This window comes from Siphateles boraxobius, unplaced genomic scaffold (assembly GCF_051911475.1).
Source record: "Siphateles boraxobius isolate OS27281-9 unplaced genomic scaffold, OSU_SipBor_1 7, whole genome shotgun sequence".
Classification (NCBI taxonomy): domain Eukaryota; kingdom Metazoa; phylum Chordata; class Actinopteri; order Cypriniformes; family Leuciscidae; genus Siphateles; species Siphateles boraxobius.
Window position 1 is genome coordinate 19,975,873 of NW_027509197.1, and position 18,535 is coordinate 19,994,407.

General features: G+C 39.9%; 1 protein-coding gene across 1 annotated transcript in view; it reads right to left on the reverse strand.

Annotated features, from left to right (window-relative positions):
• Positions 1-18,535, reverse strand: part of dnah7 (dynein, axonemal, heavy chain 7) — a 98,940-nt gene that overhangs the window by 31,603 nt on the left and 48,802 nt on the right. Inside the window, exons 37-51 of the mRNA XM_077216407.1 lie at positions 15,324-15,479; positions 14,826-14,994; positions 14,355-14,481; positions 14,058-14,277; positions 13,109-13,981; positions 12,328-12,557; positions 11,843-12,173; positions 8,623-8,969; positions 8,083-8,263; positions 6,440-6,625; positions 5,020-5,183; positions 4,269-4,423; positions 3,303-3,493; positions 987-1,120; positions 409-744 (exon numbers count right to left, since the gene is read on the reverse strand). Coding sequence (XP_077072522.1) covers positions 409-744; positions 987-1,120; positions 3,303-3,493; positions 4,269-4,423; positions 5,020-5,183; positions 6,440-6,625; positions 8,083-8,263; positions 8,623-8,969; positions 11,843-12,173; positions 12,328-12,557; positions 13,109-13,981; positions 14,058-14,277; positions 14,355-14,481; positions 14,826-14,994; positions 15,324-15,479 — 3,800 coding nt within the window. The remainder of the gene's footprint in view (positions 1-408; positions 745-986; positions 1,121-3,302; positions 3,494-4,268; positions 4,424-5,019; positions 5,184-6,439; positions 6,626-8,082; positions 8,264-8,622; positions 8,970-11,842; positions 12,174-12,327; positions 12,558-13,108; positions 13,982-14,057; positions 14,278-14,354; positions 14,482-14,825; positions 14,995-15,323; positions 15,480-18,535) is intronic.

The following is an 18,535-nucleotide window of genomic DNA, read 5'->3' on the forward strand; positions in this document are numbered from 1 at the left end:
AATTCTTTTGTTTAAAAAACCTCCTCACGCAACACGTCCATATTACAACAGAATCCATGTCAGAGATACTCTCTCAGGAAACTGTGGTGCCTTTAAAAGGGAATGTTTTGTCATAATTTTTGTCATTCCAAAACCTGTATGACTTTCTTTCATTTGTGGAACATACTTTCACTGAATGGACAAAAAACAAACCAAAGCAAAAAATATTTTTCAAAATGACACGAGGCATTAGGGTAAGTAAATAATTATATAACTTGAACTATCCTATTAATTATCTATATATGCTAGATATTCAAAGTGTCTTATAGCTGCAGCTTTACTTTTCAAAGCATGCCATAATTAAGATGAAACACATTAAATTACTGTATAGACAATGCTTTAAAAATAACATCCGAAGGGACATAGCACCTTTGTTCAAGAAGGTCACTTTTTGTAGAATTATCAATGGACATGATAAAGAGGTTGATGAACCAGGTTAGAGAGTACTGATACATGGGCTCAATGTTGGCCAGGTCAGCGATGGAGAAAAACAAAATTGCAGAGTGGATGGCGATGGGGGTGTAGCCCAAGCGTGTCTGATCAATCTTCTGCTCAGTAACCTCAGCAATAGCCTGTTTCTCAGAGATCTCATTGGCCAGAACCTTAGAAGATGAGAGGATCTGAACAGCAGACTCATCTTCCAAAATGTTGCCCTCGGAGGCAGAGAGCACTTCTAGGATTTTATCCTCTATTTCTTTCAGCTGTCTACAAAGAAAAGAGAGAGAGAGCGAGTACATGGATAAACACACAAATGTACAATACCTGTTTGGTTTGTTTTTGACATGACTGCATTGAGAGGGCATGTTGCACTTTGCCCTCACTTCATAAGGAGATCATTATTTACCCAAGGATTCAACTTGCCTTGCTTTTAGACACAATACTTGAAGTAAGGAACCCATAGGACTAAAGCACTAAACTGTCAGGTTAATTGTGTTTCTGGGTGATACCTCTTGTTCTCAGCCCCCTGTACAATGAGGGCTTGTTTCTCCTCCTCAAGGTCAGGTCTCTCTCTGGCCACCACAATGCCCAGCAGCTGGTCTTGCATCCCCTCTGGGGTGATCATGAAGTTCAGCAGGGTCACCTGAACAGAACAGGAGAAAAACACTGACAGTGCTGGGGGCGGCTGTTCTTAGAATCCTATTTTTAATGAGAGCAGATCCTTGTATTTATTTTTTACAAGAGCCTCAGATGGCCACAGATTCGCTTTATGGATTTGGCATAACCGATCACAAATCTAGAAAATTATATCCTCCAAGGTTTTGTGACTGCTTGCTTGCTATTATCAGACCTAATATTTCTTTAATTACCGGCTGTGATACATGTGAGTCTTTGGTGGAACATACTTTGTGATGAAGAATTGTAATCCTGATGTTCCACAACACTATCATTTGTTTTATCCTGCTGTGAACACCACATGCTCCTACATCATCCTAAATTGAAATGATATCTCAGACTTATTAAGGAGTCTAGGTGGTTGTTAAGAAATCAAGTCCAGAGTCCAGGTATTTCAAGCGGGTATTTTTTTTTTTAAGTTAAACATTGTGTTCAAGTATGCAGACCAGCCTGACACAGCAAAACTGACTCAGCCAATGAGTTTAGGGCAGATGACTGTTCAGAATATTGTTTGCAAATCCTTTAGGTGGACCTAGTGGCACAGAAATGACACACCTGCCCTTTCAATTTAATTTTAAACAATGGTCATAAAGACTGTCTGTAACAGTGTAACACTGACAAAGTTTAACAGTAAAACTTGTTTTCTATGTGCATGTTTATGATTTTATGGCAGAAGAGGTAGAAAAAGTTATGTTCCAAAAAAATAACTAGAAATTTGTTTTAAGTGTCATGAAAAAAACTCAACTGGCCAATGGTTTAATTATTTATCAGTTTCTGGTTGCAGTTTAACTGCATAATTAAAGAAAATTTAAACCAAGAAGATTTAATGTAGAAGACGGCACGGCTCAAAGCTCCTTTGAATGAGACTAAAAACCATGTTATTAAAACACTTCTGAGGGGAGATAGATTCACTTAATACAATTTTAAAAGATCTTAATTTTTAACTTTGATGCTTTCAAAGACTGTACACTTAATGACACTGACTCAGTCCCCATCACAGACCAAAACACCAGAGTGTTTCAAAACCAAAGATTAATTCAAGGACAAGAGAAGTAATTTAAAGTATATTAAAATCAATGTACTCTACCGTTCAAAAGTTTGTGGTCAGGAAGATATATTTTTCAAAGGTATTAATAGTTTTATTCAGAAAGAATGAAATAAATTGATTAAGACATTTATAATGACATTTATAAATGCCATCTGTAATGTCAAAAGATTCCCATTTCAAATGAATGCTGTTATTTCTATACATTAAAGAATCCTAAAAAATGTATAATGTATATATTTCCACAAAAACTATTAAGAGAAACAACTGTTTTCAACAGTGATGATAATAATAATAATAATAATAATAATAATAATAATAATAATAGCGCATGTTTTGAGCACCAAAGCAGCAGAGTGGTGCAGGGATGACATCAAAACCCTGAAGACTAATTCGCCACTGGTTCCCTCGAGATTTTGCTATGGGGTTTTATAATGTTTTTATAAAATAAGGTCTAAAATAAGGTAAGAGTGAAATAAGGTCTGCGGTAAACATAACTTGATACTTTGCTCTACAACGTGAACTGCGCACACTTACACAGCCCAAATGTTCTTATCTAGTTACTTATTTCAAACATATGTTTATTAAAATAAAATTAAAGTTTTTGATATGGGTGTGTGTTGTAATTTATGTTGTAGAGCAAAACGTTCAAGAATCGTCAAGTTATGTTTACCACAGTCCTTGTTTTACTCATAAATATAAAAACCCTATTATAAAACACCATAGGGAATCTTGAGGGAACAAGTGAAGTGGCGAATTATACCTCTGGGTTTTGAACTCATCCCTGCACCACTCTATTAGAATGATTTCTGAAGTATCATATGACACTAAAGCCTGGAGTAATGGCTGCTAAAAATTCAGCTTTGCCATCATAGGAATAAAATATATTAATATAAATACACTTATTGTAATTTTTAATAATAATACTTATTCACAATATTCCTGTTTTTACAGTATTTTTGATCAAATAAATGCTGTCTTGGTGAGCATACAAGACAGTTATTAGACAACAAGGTTTACACAATCTTGTTTAGAAGCAAGACATTAGTTTGTGTGTATGACACATGCGCATTTGTATGTGACTTTACATGTAAAGAAGACTCACCTTGACCGAGATCTCAGGTAGATAATGTGGGTTTCGTAGCTTTGTTGTTATGTAAAACCGGAAATCTGGAGCATATTCAATAGTGGAGTCGCCCAGCCGGATGCAGACACTGCCACCCTGTTTAAAAGTCTGTTTCAGCAGCAGGGGCTCAAGTATGGGGTCCAGTTCTTCCCCAACGTTCTCCAGCAATACTACAATACATAGATGAATGATTACAGTTAAGCTACAACAGAACAAAAGCTGCAGAAGCATTTATTTGAGCTACTCACAAGAAAAATAGGTAGAAGTGGGAATTGAAGGAATGCAACAGGAAAACAAAGAAAGAAATTAATAAATAAATGAACTCAATGCAAATTCTAGAGGTGAACGGTAACAAAAAACAATCCACACAAGACAGCTAAGCACCGGCCTGCCTACGCAGCTGCCTTTCATCCCAGCGCAACACCGATGAGGAGGAGCTGAGGATGGAAGACAGAGGCACCTAAGGCCAGATTACTTGGCTCATTTGCGTATCTCGTGTTGCGGTTTGGGTCCACCCCTGGGTCTCCATTGCATTCAAGAGTGTAAAATTAAAATTTGTGCTTTCAGGCTTTATGCATTATGTACAAGACACAACTATGCTGCTCCAGGGGAAGAGAGAGAATGAGTACATTTATCAACAGGTAACATGCACTGGTTTGGATCTAACTGTGATGTGTGCTTGTTTTTGATGGTGGAGGGGGACCCCTGGGGAGAAATACTGGTATTGCACCTGTGAGAACAGTTTATTATATTTGTTGTTGTTTATATCTTTGATTTTTGCATTTGCTAAGACCAAAACGAATACTCTTAAATTTTACTGTTTCCTTGGCAAAAAACAAAACAAAAATGACCTCTCCGAGCAGTGATAGGAGTATTATAAAATTAAACTTGAAATTCATTTTCTGAATTCTGTTGTCCTCGTGTTTAAAAGCTGTCACCTCTCACCTGGAGTGCCAAACTGGATGCAGTTTTCTAGTGTGCGCACAAAGTCGCCATCACTGAGCTTGATGACATGGAGACTGTTGGATTTCTCCATGTTCTTCAGCCACTTATTGGCCTGGCCCTGAGGATCTATCATCAGTGGCCACCTCCTGGCATTACTGCAGAGAACAAACATCTCACTAATACTCCACAAACAAGAGTTTCCTGTCCATGACAAATCATCTCCATCTTATACAAAATTGAAAGTTTTCTAATAACTTCCAGGTCACATATTTAAGAATATTATCACAAAATGTTGTTGTATTATTCCTCAACTCAAATCATTCACTACTACTGTTAAATAGTAGTATTTACCATGTGTCTAAAAGTTGTATTTTCTGTATTGATCCGTTACAGCAATACAGTACATCCATGCACATTTTTGTCCACTGCGGTATTGCTACAGAATGCAAATCTATATCTCCTGCACATCTAGTATGTACTATATTTCATTTTTAATGAAATACGTGCAATCCAGTGTGAAATAGATTAAATATGTTTACAGTGACTGACTAGTGAGAATAGTGAGAATGTTGTTGTTGCGCTTCATCAAAGCTGCATTTTTATGCTGCTTGAAGGAATCTCATAAAACATGAAAATGGCTTGGTTTCCTAAACCTGAAACTTCCTAAAATAAGTCTGATATCATATCTAATACAAATGGCACTCTAAAATGGTCAAATATAAAGTAACATATATTGGCTAAAAAAACTCACGAGATGATGATTCCGTTGTCAACGGAGAAGCTGTCTGAAGGTAGGCCAGCAATGGTCCAGCTACGGATTTTTACCGGCTCACCCAAGGAGTTCATAAGGGACATGTTCTTGGAGCAAGGAATTCCTCTTGTCTTACATGTGTCAATCCACTCCTCTGTAGCTCGCTGTAGAGATCAGACCCAGAAACACACACACGGTTCAAGAAAGGCAACATGATCACAGCTGCTTTAGACAGTTTAATCTAGAAACATAAACTGACGACTGGTTAGTCTACTAATACATGTAAGAAGTTTTAATCCTGTTTGAAAACACAGATCCATAGATTCAACCTTATCTGTTAGTTTCAACTTAATAATAGTACTGTGGACTGTACTATTATTGCTTCTATATCTTTGTTTTCTGTTTAAACCCAATAAAGATATACTGCACACAAAGGTAATAAGCTGTGCGTCATGTACCTGCACGAAAGCTTATATAAAAAACCCTCTTCTGGGAGAAAAGATATTGCTTTCACAGAGGGGGAAATATTAAAGTTAAACTACTCCCTGCTCCCTGAGTGCTTTAAACTCACCATAGCAATCCCTGGTATTGTACAAAGTGTTTTCACTGAATTCATTCATTTTTTTATGGACTCTGCTCGGTTGTTAAGAGTAACCAGCTGACAGGGGCAAATGTATACAAATAATGTCTATAGAAGGATATCAAAAACACTTTAATAACGCTCCACCTGAGACGCATAAACTGTACTGAAAATAATATGAATTTCACTCACGTTATAGTGCATAGACTGAAAAGTGATGGAAAACTAAACAAGACAAATACATTTCAGCCAGACAAACCCTGTCCCAGATGTCTTTCAATGTTCAATAGACTCTCCTGCACTGTAAAATATTGTTAGGATTTTAATTTGGACAATAAAACATTATATTCAAATTTTTACTATGAAATCAGTGTTAGCTAAGTAATTTCACTAACAGCAAATTAAAATATTTAGTTAAATTGTGCAATCTTACAAATAAGGGAATAAAGGTGAGGTCACATTAGCAAAAAATGTCTTCTGTCAATAGAGTGTCGATGTACAGTATGAAGCACAGCTCACAGAGTCACTTTCAACTAAGCAGCTTTCTGTTGATCAATCTTGGGAATCTGAATGACCAACTTGAACCTAAATTTTGTCTAAAATGACTGGATTTCCCCCATAAAAATCTGCACGACAACGGTAAATGTGACTGCATCTCAAGTCCTTGTGCTTGAAGATTTTAAATATGTGTGCTTGCGTACTTATGGATGCATTTACATAGTTGATCAAAGTAATGGATTTTAGCTTATGTTGATATTGATATTTTATTGATATGAACTATGTGGGTTGATAAGCACTTGGATTAGCAAGAGAAATGGATTGTTTTACGTGTTGGCACACCTGTCTAAAACTGGAGGTAAAGGCACCCAGGTAGGCCACTATAGCAGCAGAGATGAGAATGTCTCCAGTGAGGTTGTTGTAGAGTTCGCCTAAGTTACAGGCAGTCTCGCTCCAGCGGGTCTTCTCGCCCCCTAACCCACCAATGAGCTGCTCCGCACGCTCTAGCTTTTTACTGCACAGCTCCACCTACAGAAAAATAAAAAAAGGGAAATAAGGAGACTAAAAGGATGCATGCAACTGATCAAATGTGACAGTGACAGTAAATAGATTTATAATGTTACAGAAGATTTCTATTTGAAATAAATTAGGTTATTTTGAACATTCTATTCATCAAAGAACCCTGACAAAAAAGTCACAATTTCCACAGAAATATCAAGCAGCGCAACAGTTTTTAACAATATTATAACACACTTCTTCCCTGATATGTACCATAACAACTAAAGGCCAGTTCTAAAGGCCAGTCACGTTTTTAAAAACTGTCACAAACAGGTGTTGGCATCAAAGATACAGCAGGCCAAATGTGGTCATCTGTATTCAAAGAGAATCAGCTACTCACATGGTATAGAAAAGGCCGATCAGATATGACTGCATTTATATAAAAAATGTGTGACCAGAAATGAATGTTTACTACACAAACATCCTTCCAAATAAAGCATCTAATAGAATGTCTGATCCACTAGTGCATGTCCTCTTTCATCATCACAGATAAATGGATCTTAGAAACCCCAGTTTGGCACTAGAGAAACATCATCTTTGTTTGAAATGACAGAGTGAGCTTGCACAGCTACTGCAGAGTGATAGAAGTTCAGCGCTAGGACATGAAGCTGACAGCAATCCAAACATCTTACTCGCTTCCTGTGATGATACTTCACTAATTCTATGTGACATTGGTGCATCAGGCATCATGGCACTTTATTGTCTTTGAGATGAATTCCTCCATAATTCCTGTTCTTTCCAACTCATATCCCAAGTGAGAAAACAGTTTAAAAGAGGCCGTTCCAGTGGAGCTTCAGGAACAGCATAACAGGTTTTCCTCAGTGCATTCAAGTGCCTTGATTCTGGCCATGCTTGAGAGAGCATGGCATAAACAATTTCTACCCTCCAATAGGGAAAACAGACAGCCTGAATTACAAACATGGAGAGAATGGTGGAAAAAGAATAAGGAACATGAAAGGAAGTGAAATAGGGCAGAAAACAGCAGCAGGGCCTTGGTGATGCTTGGTTTACCCAAACGCGCTAAACTGACAGGCAGTCTCCACAGACAAATGAGAACAGTACATGTGCGTGTGTGTGTGCGCGTGTGTGTTTTTGTGTGGGTTTAGAAACAAAGGCTTCACTTATACAACTTCAAAGTTCGAACATAAAAATGATCTGAATGAAAGTAAACAAAGAAGAAAAGGAAAACATTCCCTCAACTCCTCTTGATGTAAAAACACAAACTAAATTCCTAAATAAACAAACTTCATGCAAGGAGCGGACATTTTCAACAGGGTTGGGCTGCACTGGAGGAGAGGTTACAAAGAATGTCAGAAAAATAGTTTAACATTGTGTAATACACAAAGGTACAGGAACAGTAGCGAACCGCTTGTTGACTGTGAGAACCTTGCGTAGCCTCTTTTTTGTGACTACTATCCTCTGCCTACCTGATTCTCAAGGTCAGCCTTTTTGTTCTTATTGGCTTCTAGAGTCTCCTGTAGTTTGGCCAGTTTGTCCTGGACCGCCTTCAAAGCAGCCTGTTTCTTTTGGAGACTCTCCATGGCCACCTTAAGCTTCTCTTCTGCATGTTTCAACTTCTCTTTCTTTGGGGCCACTACCTTTGCTACTCTGTGAAAGGGAAAAACAAAAAATATTTTTCATATTTTCTAAAATAAAATTTTCTTGGAGACCCATACAAAATCCTCATGAATTATGAATTAAGGTCTGGTCACATTTACAATTGTTTAGCGAATGTTTTGATGATGTAATTCAATTATTTCAATAGGAATCCTTGTGATCAATTTTTTTTATAATATTTTGCAACATGTTTGTAGCTAATTCTCTGCATTGATAAACAGAAAGCTGTATTGTTTGAAAGTGACTTTTCACTATCACTTATCACTACACTATTGACAATAAACAATGGACATTTATTGCCTGCAAAATTCGGCTAATGTGACCGCACCTTTAGTTTAGCTATAACTCACTTATCATAGGAGTCCATGGCACAAACCCATTTACAGAGCCCCTCTGCAGCAGCGGAGGCCGTGCGGATCTTCTCCGGAACAAAGTCTGGGTTGGTAATGTATTTGTTGCGGATGACGCTCATATAGTTGACTGGAATATTGTCTTTATTGTACTCGTGAAGGCTCTGGAGAAACTTCATATCTCCTAGCAGTTTCTTCGCTGGGCCCCAGAAGTCCTCCACCTTCTTGCCAGAGCCTGAGGGGTCTGGGATACGGTCTGGTTTTATGCCTTTCAGGATGCAGATGGCTTCCATCACAACCTTGACACCAGCTGGGGGATTCTTCATGGCTTTAACCACAGTTATATCCTACAGAGGGTGGTATAGATTGATTAATTGAAAATCGATGGTATGCAGTATTTTAAAAAGTACATATTAAAAGAGTCATGACATGAGAAATTAAATTTGCCTTGATCTTTTGACATATAAGAGCTCTTTGTACTATCAAAACATCCTGCAAGTTTCATAGCTTAAATGTCCTCCTCATAATAAACAAAGCATTTATTTTTAATCAAAAACAGCTTGTTCTGATATTGGGTGACTTGTGACGTCACACGGGCAAAAACTTTTGCATATGACTGCCTCCAGAGCAAGACATCGATGAATAGTTACACATCATCGCACCACAGGCCCCGCCCACTGGCATTCAGTCGGTTGACTTAATGGCTGACGTTTGCCTACACTGGATGTGAGCGTTGCGTCAAAAAGCAAATAGAACCCATTATAATCACTGATGTTGTCTACATTGGATACAGTATTCAGATGCGTGTTCAGTTTCTGACGTACTTGAGTCTGTCAAAAGGACAAATGGAAGAGTGAAAGAGCGTTTGCTTCGATGCGTCTAGTTTAAACAGCTCGTTTGCATTTCTGTACAGACTTTAGAAGGATCCCAGCGTCGGAAACAAGTGGATGGTTCATTTTAATGCCATCCTGGATCTTGTTGTAGGATTATATGTTTGTTTGGAGCATTTTGTTTCGTCAGCGAGACACAGTGTAATGGAGAGTTCACAAAGAATCTTGTTGAAAGATGAAGCAGCCAACAGTATTGGATCTGACAGCATCTGCATCACAACCCGTAAGTAAATGATGTCATAATGCTGTATATGATGGTTTTATATGGATAATGTTTTGGGCGATGATACTCATATAATGAGTTAATATGTTATAATATTCAGGGAAAAAATCTGGTAATAATGAGAACCTTTCTCATAATAATGACCCCTTGTGAAAAAAACCTACACCCAAATAGTATTTAAAATACATTTATTTCATACTAAGTATACTACAAATCCATTAACATATTTACTGACATATCACTTGAGACTTACTGGTATAAATATAATTAAACTTTATTTGGAGTACTTTATTGCACAATGCATATTTCTTAATATAAAGCCTTAAAATGTGTTTAAAGGTGCTCTAAGCGATGTCGGGTGACATCACTTCTTGTTGACGTTTAAAGTATTGTCAAACAAAACGAAGGCTAGCTAGACTCTCCCTCAGACCCGTCGCTATGGGCGGGCCATAGGGGGCCAGGCCCACCCCAAAAAATGCTTGTGCCCCCCCACTTGAGGCACAGATAATTTAATTTTAATTTAATGTTAATATTATCATAGTTGCTAATTTTGTGTTGCATTAATGTTGCATTCTTTATAATTAAAATATTAGAAATATAAAGAAACAATGGTGTGATTTAGTTTGATTGATGGGAATCTACACTGCAACAGCCTATCACGGCCTTACAAAAGAACGTTAGGCTACGTCCGTGACATACAACTAAGCCACTCAACAGTTACCGCGCATTTTTGAAAGCGGTTTCAAAACGAGTTTTCGTCGGCTTACTCGCTTCAGTTCCTTCCGAGTGGAATGATACTTTGATGAGGAGGTTCTGCTCGGAGAAACGCTTCCTCCCGCTGTACTGGGACTGGAGAGAGAGCGCTGTCCTCCACTCAAAGTATCTGTGCGAGTGTATTTGCGTGCGTGTGTATGTATGTGTGTGTGTGTGTGTTAGGGCAATGCATATCCCTCTGTTGACTGCTTTAAAATGCAATGTTTGAGAGATGCTTCTAGTTTTACATCTAATATGTGGTGTAGTCAAGTGTTTTATGGATATTCATAACATTGCTTCTGTGTAATGTGGTGTAGGCTAGGCTACCTGGTCATATTGCTGTAGGTTATATGTTTTAACGTGATGATTACGTGCTGCGCGACTAGAGTTGATTATTATAAATATACACACTGTAGGCTAATAATAATTGTGCCCCCCCATACATTTCATATGCCCCCCTTAAGACTGAGGTCTGGCGACGGGTCTGCCCTCCCTCCTCCTCATCTGTGCACTAACCCCCCACTTTTTTACAGTGTGTTCAGGGGACAGGCAGCTAGCGGATAGTGACGAGATGTTTGTTGTATGTGACAAAAAATGTTTTGGCCTAAAAAACGCATGACATCGCTTTGAGCACCTTTAATATCACTATTAGTAAGCATAGTATGATCACTGTATATCAGTCTTTAAATGCAAGATATGTAAAGTGTACATAAAGTTTACTTGAAATAGTTCCACTGTTCGCACAGTCAAATATACTTAAGTATAGCTTTAGTTGAACTTCAGCACTATTTACGGATAACTAAAGTGCATCAAGCACAAATTTAGCAGCCTTTAAGTATACCAATTTAGTATACTAAAAGTACAATTGCAGGGTATTTATATTAAGTACATAAATATGTCAATGTATTTGTAGTATACATAGCAGAAAATAAATGTATTTCAAATACATTTTAGTATATTTATTTTTCACTAGGGACTAATTTTCTCGTAATAATGAGAAACTTTCTCGTAATAATGAGAAACGGTAAAGTGACACGTTAGCGACATCCGCTGGTCAAAGCTGTGTAAATGCAAGAATACAGCAAGCATGGCACTTTCTGCAAAAGTCAAGTCAGCTATTTATTTGGCGCTTTATACAATACTGATTGTACAACTACAGCAAACCTACATATCCAAGTCTGTTAAAGGAAGCTTCATCTGGAAAGCTGGGTCAGTTTACACAGCATGTGCTTTTCCATTCAACTGCGCTACTTTTCCATGGTTTTTCTATGCAAACATGCGCTAGTATGCAATTTGTATGCAACATAAAGTAAGAATAATTATTAGTTATTAGTTATTATTAGTTTCCTCCAACCTGCTGTGTGAGAGTGTTCAAAGCAGCCAATGCGGATTCCAGAATGGGCACAGCAACCGCCAGATCGGCATCACATTCATCTTTAATAGCCTTGGCAGCCATCGCCTGCTCATTAGCCTCTGCTTCATCCACACGGACCACTTTCTCTGTCTTGGATACCTCCACAGACTCTCGCTCGATGACCACCATCATCTCTTCCACCTCTTTACTGGCCACACGCAGCTGAGGCTGAAGGGCCTCCAGCTCTACCTGCATTGTGCACACCTGAGTGGCGGCCGATTCCAGCTTCTGGAGACCAACCTCATAACGACTCTTCAGCTTCATGATCTCACTGTAACAACAGATACCATCAATATCATCATCAGTGCCATAAATAATGCTTATCATACAAAGAATTTGCATGCCAAAATGTGACACAACCTAATTATTAAAACCTAATCAGTCCATGATTCTAATGTAAAGCCTCTTAGACCAGAATGACTTACGATCTTTTGCGCTGGAGTAAGTGCTTAAACATAGATATGAGCTCCAAATAGGAAGTTGGTGTGACATAGTTGTAGCGTTGCAGCTCCGAAAGAAAACTTGCAGAGAGATTTATGGTGGATGTGTGGAAGCTCTTGCACATGCTAATACAGCCTTCACGAGTAGTGTCCGTCATTTCAACGTCTTCCAGGAAACGAGACGCTACAGCCTGCAGCGCATCTGCTGGCCAGCTCTTTTGGAACATAAAGATTCATTACACTTTTATCTCATATCGCAGATTTTATCTCATATTTGATGAAGTTCGCACGCATCATTAATTCTGTTACTTTTCTATATAAATCTGTTAAGCTGCTTTGAAACAATTTTAGTAGCACTTTATTTTACAGTCATGTTCCGCATGTACTGTACATACTATGTACTTATTAAAGTAAATACAGTAACTGGGTAATAACTAGGTACTGACCCTGAACCTACCCCTAAATCTAACCTTAACCCATTTAGTTACCTTAGAAACTAAATACCCAGTACTATCTTAGGTAAGTAAGAAAGATATGGTAAGTACTTACAAGTGTACGTACTGTAAAATAAAGTGCAACCACAATTTCTATTGTATAAAGCAGTATAAAAATAAAGGTGACTTTACATATTTAAATATATAATAAATAAATAAAATTACTCTTTTTAAAATATGAATATGTATAAAAATTAAAATATGTATAAAAACTAAAATAGTAAATCAATTACATTAAAATAACACTTTACATACTTTAAATGGACACCAACCTGAAACCAGTCAATAGTGCAGCAGTTAATGAGAGCCGGGAAACGTCTCAGGCGGCTTCTGAAGGTGTCACCAATAGGACTCATGGCCAGTACCACGTGTAACTGGCTGCGACAGCGTTCCAAAAACATGTTAAAAAGAGACAGTGGGCTGCCGTCTGTCTGCTTATCACGTTCACGCTGACGGTCCAAGACACGCATGCGCTCACAAATCTCCTGCTTCTCATCTACGGCAAAGAGATTGGGAACCTCTCCAGTGTTTAACAAGTTACTCACATCCTCCAAAAATGACTCCATCTTAATCTGGGTGTCGGTGAAAAGGAAGACTCCGTGAGTTTCCCCAGATGTCGATTTTTGCATGATGAGTTTGAGGTCATCACGCCACTCTGTAACCCCATAACTCTTCGAGATCTCCACCTGGAAGAGTTCGGCTTCAGCCATATGGGAGGCCAAGCGCGTCAACGACTGACGGCCACTCCCTCCGACTCCCACTAAGAGAGCATGACCTCGGGGCTGTTTGAGAATTCGGGAGATGCGACAAACATGTTCGATGGCGAACCGGAAAAGTACAAGATTCATGGGAGCCTTGCTTATATTGTTGTACTCTTCAAGATGGGTCTCCACCACCTGACGGAGCTTCTCGGGATTACCCACCTCCCGGTAGTTGCGGTCCTCACCCTTGGGGTCGTGAAAATCACAGAACATGAGGCTCCGAAGGTCATCTTCGGTGACAAGCCCATCTGCATCACTGTCCAAATGCTTGAAGAGCTGATGGAAGTCTTCTTTCAGATGAGACTTAGAAACTTCCTGTAGGAAGCCCACCATCCATGCACAATCAGACGGATGCACTAAGCGGTCATAATACACCCTCAGAACCTGCATGAGAGGATATTTCAACATCAATTTAGCTTTCTTACAATGATATGGCCTATAAAACTGTGTTTGCAGTTACCTCATGCACCCATAAGCGTTTGATGGCCATAGGGTCGTCTGCAGTCTCCGGCCGTGATAAGCAGATCCCCTGGATGACGCGTGAAAAATCTCGAAGGTTGAAGAGGTAGTGGGACTTGGTTGGGGTTGGAAGGAGGTTTTTAGTGGCCTCCTGGTACACAGACATGGTGGCATTGATGATCTGAGAGGTGACGCTGGTGAACGGTTTGGGAAATGGAAATCTGAAAGCAGGTAAAAACAGGAAATGTATTAAAAATTTACTTTATTTATTACTCACATTGGTATAAAGCACCTTTACCTTATGGTTAAGTGCCAGTCCAGAATTTTGGAGAAGATAGTGTACATGGTTTTGTCATCAAATTCATTAATGGTCACAGTGTTGAAGTGGCGTAAAAAGCGAGGAGTCACAGGATTCCTACCTCCACCTGCACATGACAATGGACATGTCAAAAAATTTAGCAGATCAGTATACACTGTTCAAAACATTAGACTTGTTGCTTCCTTTGCTGGAATTTCAAAGTTGCATGCAAGTACTATTGGCCTCCTAAAGTTTGATAGATTTGTTTTACTGTGACTAAGTTGCCATTTCTAATTTTCATGTAATATATATATTTTATTTTATTTCTGCTTTATTTCCATTGCTGAAAAACTATTTTGAATAGCTTTTGCTTTAGTTTTAGTTAACAATAACAACCCTGCTGAACACTGCTCTTTGAACTGCATTTGCCTTTAATAAAAAAGGTATTAGCATGCAGTGACATGAACTCACCAGGCGGACCCATGGCACACATGATTTGGATGTCCACTAAGCTGATCATGGAGCAGTCTTTCATGTCATACCAGTTCCAATGGTCGAGCCACTGCCGTAAGAGTTCCACTGGAGGCTGGGCTCCATAGGTCTCTCTTGCTGGCATGTTCACATCATCCACAAACACCACCTGATCAAAGTAATCAAAAGGCAAATTAAAGTCAAAATAACTCAAAAATGACAGGACTAAAATGTTTTTAACACTGATGTCAATGTCATTTTGAATGTTGGAAGATAATGTGCCATTTTAAACATCCCATTTTAAATACAGGTGAACTTGTGAATCAGGAACACATTTTTTCTCACTTAATTTAGAGGCAATTAAGAACTAATTTTCAAGTTACAGTCAGACTTTTAGTCACAAACTAAAATTTTAAAGAATTGTTTAGTAAAACTTAACAGATTTAATCATATCCTCTCCAGTGACAAAAAGGTTAATAAAATATGCTTAAAGTATACCATTTTCTTTCCCAGGGGAGGACCAAACACTCCTTTCCTTCTCTTATCAAGTTTAGACATAATAATGTTTTGAGTCTGTGCTGCTGTTGTTTGGGCTGAGAAGTTGATCAACAGAGGACTGTACACATCTTTCTCCAGACGATTCAGCAAAAAGTCCTGTGGGGGATTTAGAGACACTTAATTAGCTCTAGTTAGCACAGACGTTGCATGCATGTTTTCATGAACACTTTCAACCTGTGTTAGAAGTGATAAGAAAACAGTCTTTCTATTCTTAGCCTGTCACTACCATTATAAAAGATGCTGTAAGTAAATTAGTCTAGGAAATGGTTAAATATAACTTTCACACCTGACATAATTATTCTTGTGTCTCATATAATAACTTAATACAAGCTAAAAAACCAAAGAAATATGGATCTCTTTAAATTCAAATAAATTTAACAGTTAACCTAAAAGATGAAAATCAACAACATGAACAACCAACATAAAAGCTCTTATTATGGATCAGCCATGTTACAACTAATTAATGTAAATCTATGCACATGTCAGAGAGACCTCATTCATTATAGCTTGAGGAGAACGTGAGTTGCTCCACTTATGCATGACACATACAATCTCTTTCATTCCTTACAATTCTGTGAAAGAGCCATGTGGCAGAGTGTGAAAAATTATTATTTAATATTCATGTGCTAAATGAGGGTGATGAAGTCATTGGCACCTGCAGGCATTTCACGCTCATAACATTGAAACTTTTAGAGTCCTTCAAATTTTTGCCAAAGATTCATGAGGGGAAATTGTAAAAAAAAAAAGAAGGAGAAAAGGAAAGGGGAGGCAGAGGGACCTATGAGGTGAGTGCGTAAGTGAGTATAAAGAATGAATAATCCTATCAATTTTACTGAAATAACTGGTGATTCAGACTATATTGATTTTTAAGAGTTTTAAACAAAATTACTTATTACACAAACATATGATGTCTAAATTGATCCCACAGGTGTATTTAAAACAAAAGCATAATGATGCAGGTAACAGATGAGGCTGTTTGACTAATGGATCTTCAGTCGAGTCACTTTCTAACCATACCACCGACCAAAATATGAGTGTGGAAAGGGGTTGGGGTGCATGTATAGTGGGCCACAGTTGGTCTCGAACCATTGACTCATCACAATCTGATGATATGTCGTCCCTTAGTGTGCAGACATACAAAATCATGTAAGAGGTTTTATGCTCAGCTGTGGGTAGAGACAGTTGTGCTGTCCACCTAAATATTTTTTTCTTTTTTCTTTTTGAGCAGTGGCACCAGCTGAAGTCCTGACTCACTTGGTGTCATAGGTGAGATTATACAAGACCAAAAGACAAAAGACACCTTTATGTAAGTATATAAAACGTCTCGGTTACGTATGTAACCCTCGTTCCCTGAGTAGGGAATGGAGACGTTACGTCGGATGATGACGAATGGGGTTTCGCTTAGAACGCCTATCGACTTCGAGTATTACAAAACGAGCCAATGGCAAAGAAATGCCATGGGTCTGCGGAATTTGCATAGCGTATCTCCGCCTTACCTCGTGGGTATAAAAGGAGGACGCCGGCAACAGGCAGATATGTTTCTTCGCTGAGGAGCCAAGACTGAGCTCAGGCGATCCCCGCGGTACAGCGGAGAGTGGCAGGAAGACGTAACGTCTCCGTTCCCTACTCAGGGAACGAGGGTTACATACGTAACCGAGACGTTCCCTTTCGTTGTCACTCCGAGTTACGTTGGATGACGACGAATGGGGTTACCAGTCTAATCACGCCACCTTCTCAGCTGTCTTCCAGTGCCCTGCGTAAATCTGAGATCCCTGTCGTGAGACTGGCACGGACGAAGGACTCCTATTTAGCCCAGGAATACCAAGGTACACTGGGGAGCATATCCCAAAGTTTAGGGGAAATATGCAATTACTGCCAACCCAGAGGGGGGGACTTAGAGAATACACATATGACCCGAAGGAGACATATGGAGAACACTGGGGTGTCCAGCCGCAGGTGGAATATTTCAACCCCAGGGGTGGCAAGGTGGCTTGCCAAGGGAAAGACACATGCTCAAGAGGCTTACAGTGGAAATACACATGTGGGGGTCACTCAGAGGAGGGACTGTGCACACGGGAGGCACCTAGCAGACGCGCAGGCAATAGACACTGGCGCCGACATCAGGAGTGCTGGAGGAGCTCAGGGCTTTCGGGGAAGCTCACCTGAGGAGAATATCGAACGTATCCAGTCCGTGGAGTGGAATGGCGAGCAAGCGAAGACACCTGAGCGGGTCCGGTACTAGCTGGTTGAAGCGAGTACACGAGAGGACACTGGCTCCACTCGGAGATTATAGATTCTGGCGAATGTGTTAGGTGTCGCCCAGCCTGCAGCTCTGCAGATGTCTGTTAGCGAGGCGCCATGCGCTAGAGCCCAAGAGGATGCCACACTCCGGGTGGAGTGGGCAGTCACACCAAGGGGGCACGGTCGACCTTGCTGCTGGTATGCCAAAGCAATGGCGTCCACTATCCAGTGAGACAACCTTTGCTTTGAGAGAGCCTTTCCCTTCAGCTTCCCACCATAACAGACAAAGAGCTGGTCTGAGGTCCTGAAACACGGCGTCCTGTCTACATAGGCACGGAGAGCGCGTACTGGACAGAGCAGTGCAAGGCTGGGTCTGCCTCCTCCAGGGGCAGCGCTTGCAGGTTCACCACCTGGTCCCGGAAGGGAGTGGTAGGAACCTTGGGCACGTATCCAGGCCGGGGTCTCAGGATCACGTGAGAGTAAGCCGGCCCGAACTCCAGGCACGCTTCGTCAACGGAGAATGCGTGCAGGTCCCCTACCCTCTTGATGGAGGCCAGTGCAACCAGGAGCGCTGTCTTCATAGACAGGAATTTAAGCTCAACTGATTGCAGGGGCTCAAATGGAGCACTCTTCAGGGCAGTTAGAACCACTGAGAGGTCCGAAGAGGGAACAAGAGGAGGGCGAGGCGGATTTAGTCTCCTCGCTCCTCTCAGGAACCTCATAACCAGGTCGTGCTTCCCCACCGACTTACCTTCGATGAGGTCATGGTGTGCGGCAATAGCGGCAACGTAGACCTTCAGGGTGGAGGGAGACAGCCTTCGCTCCAGCCCCTGTTGAAGTAAGGAAAGCACAACGCTGATCGAGCATCTCCGGGGGTCTTCTCGGTGAGAAGAGCACCAGCTGACGAAGAG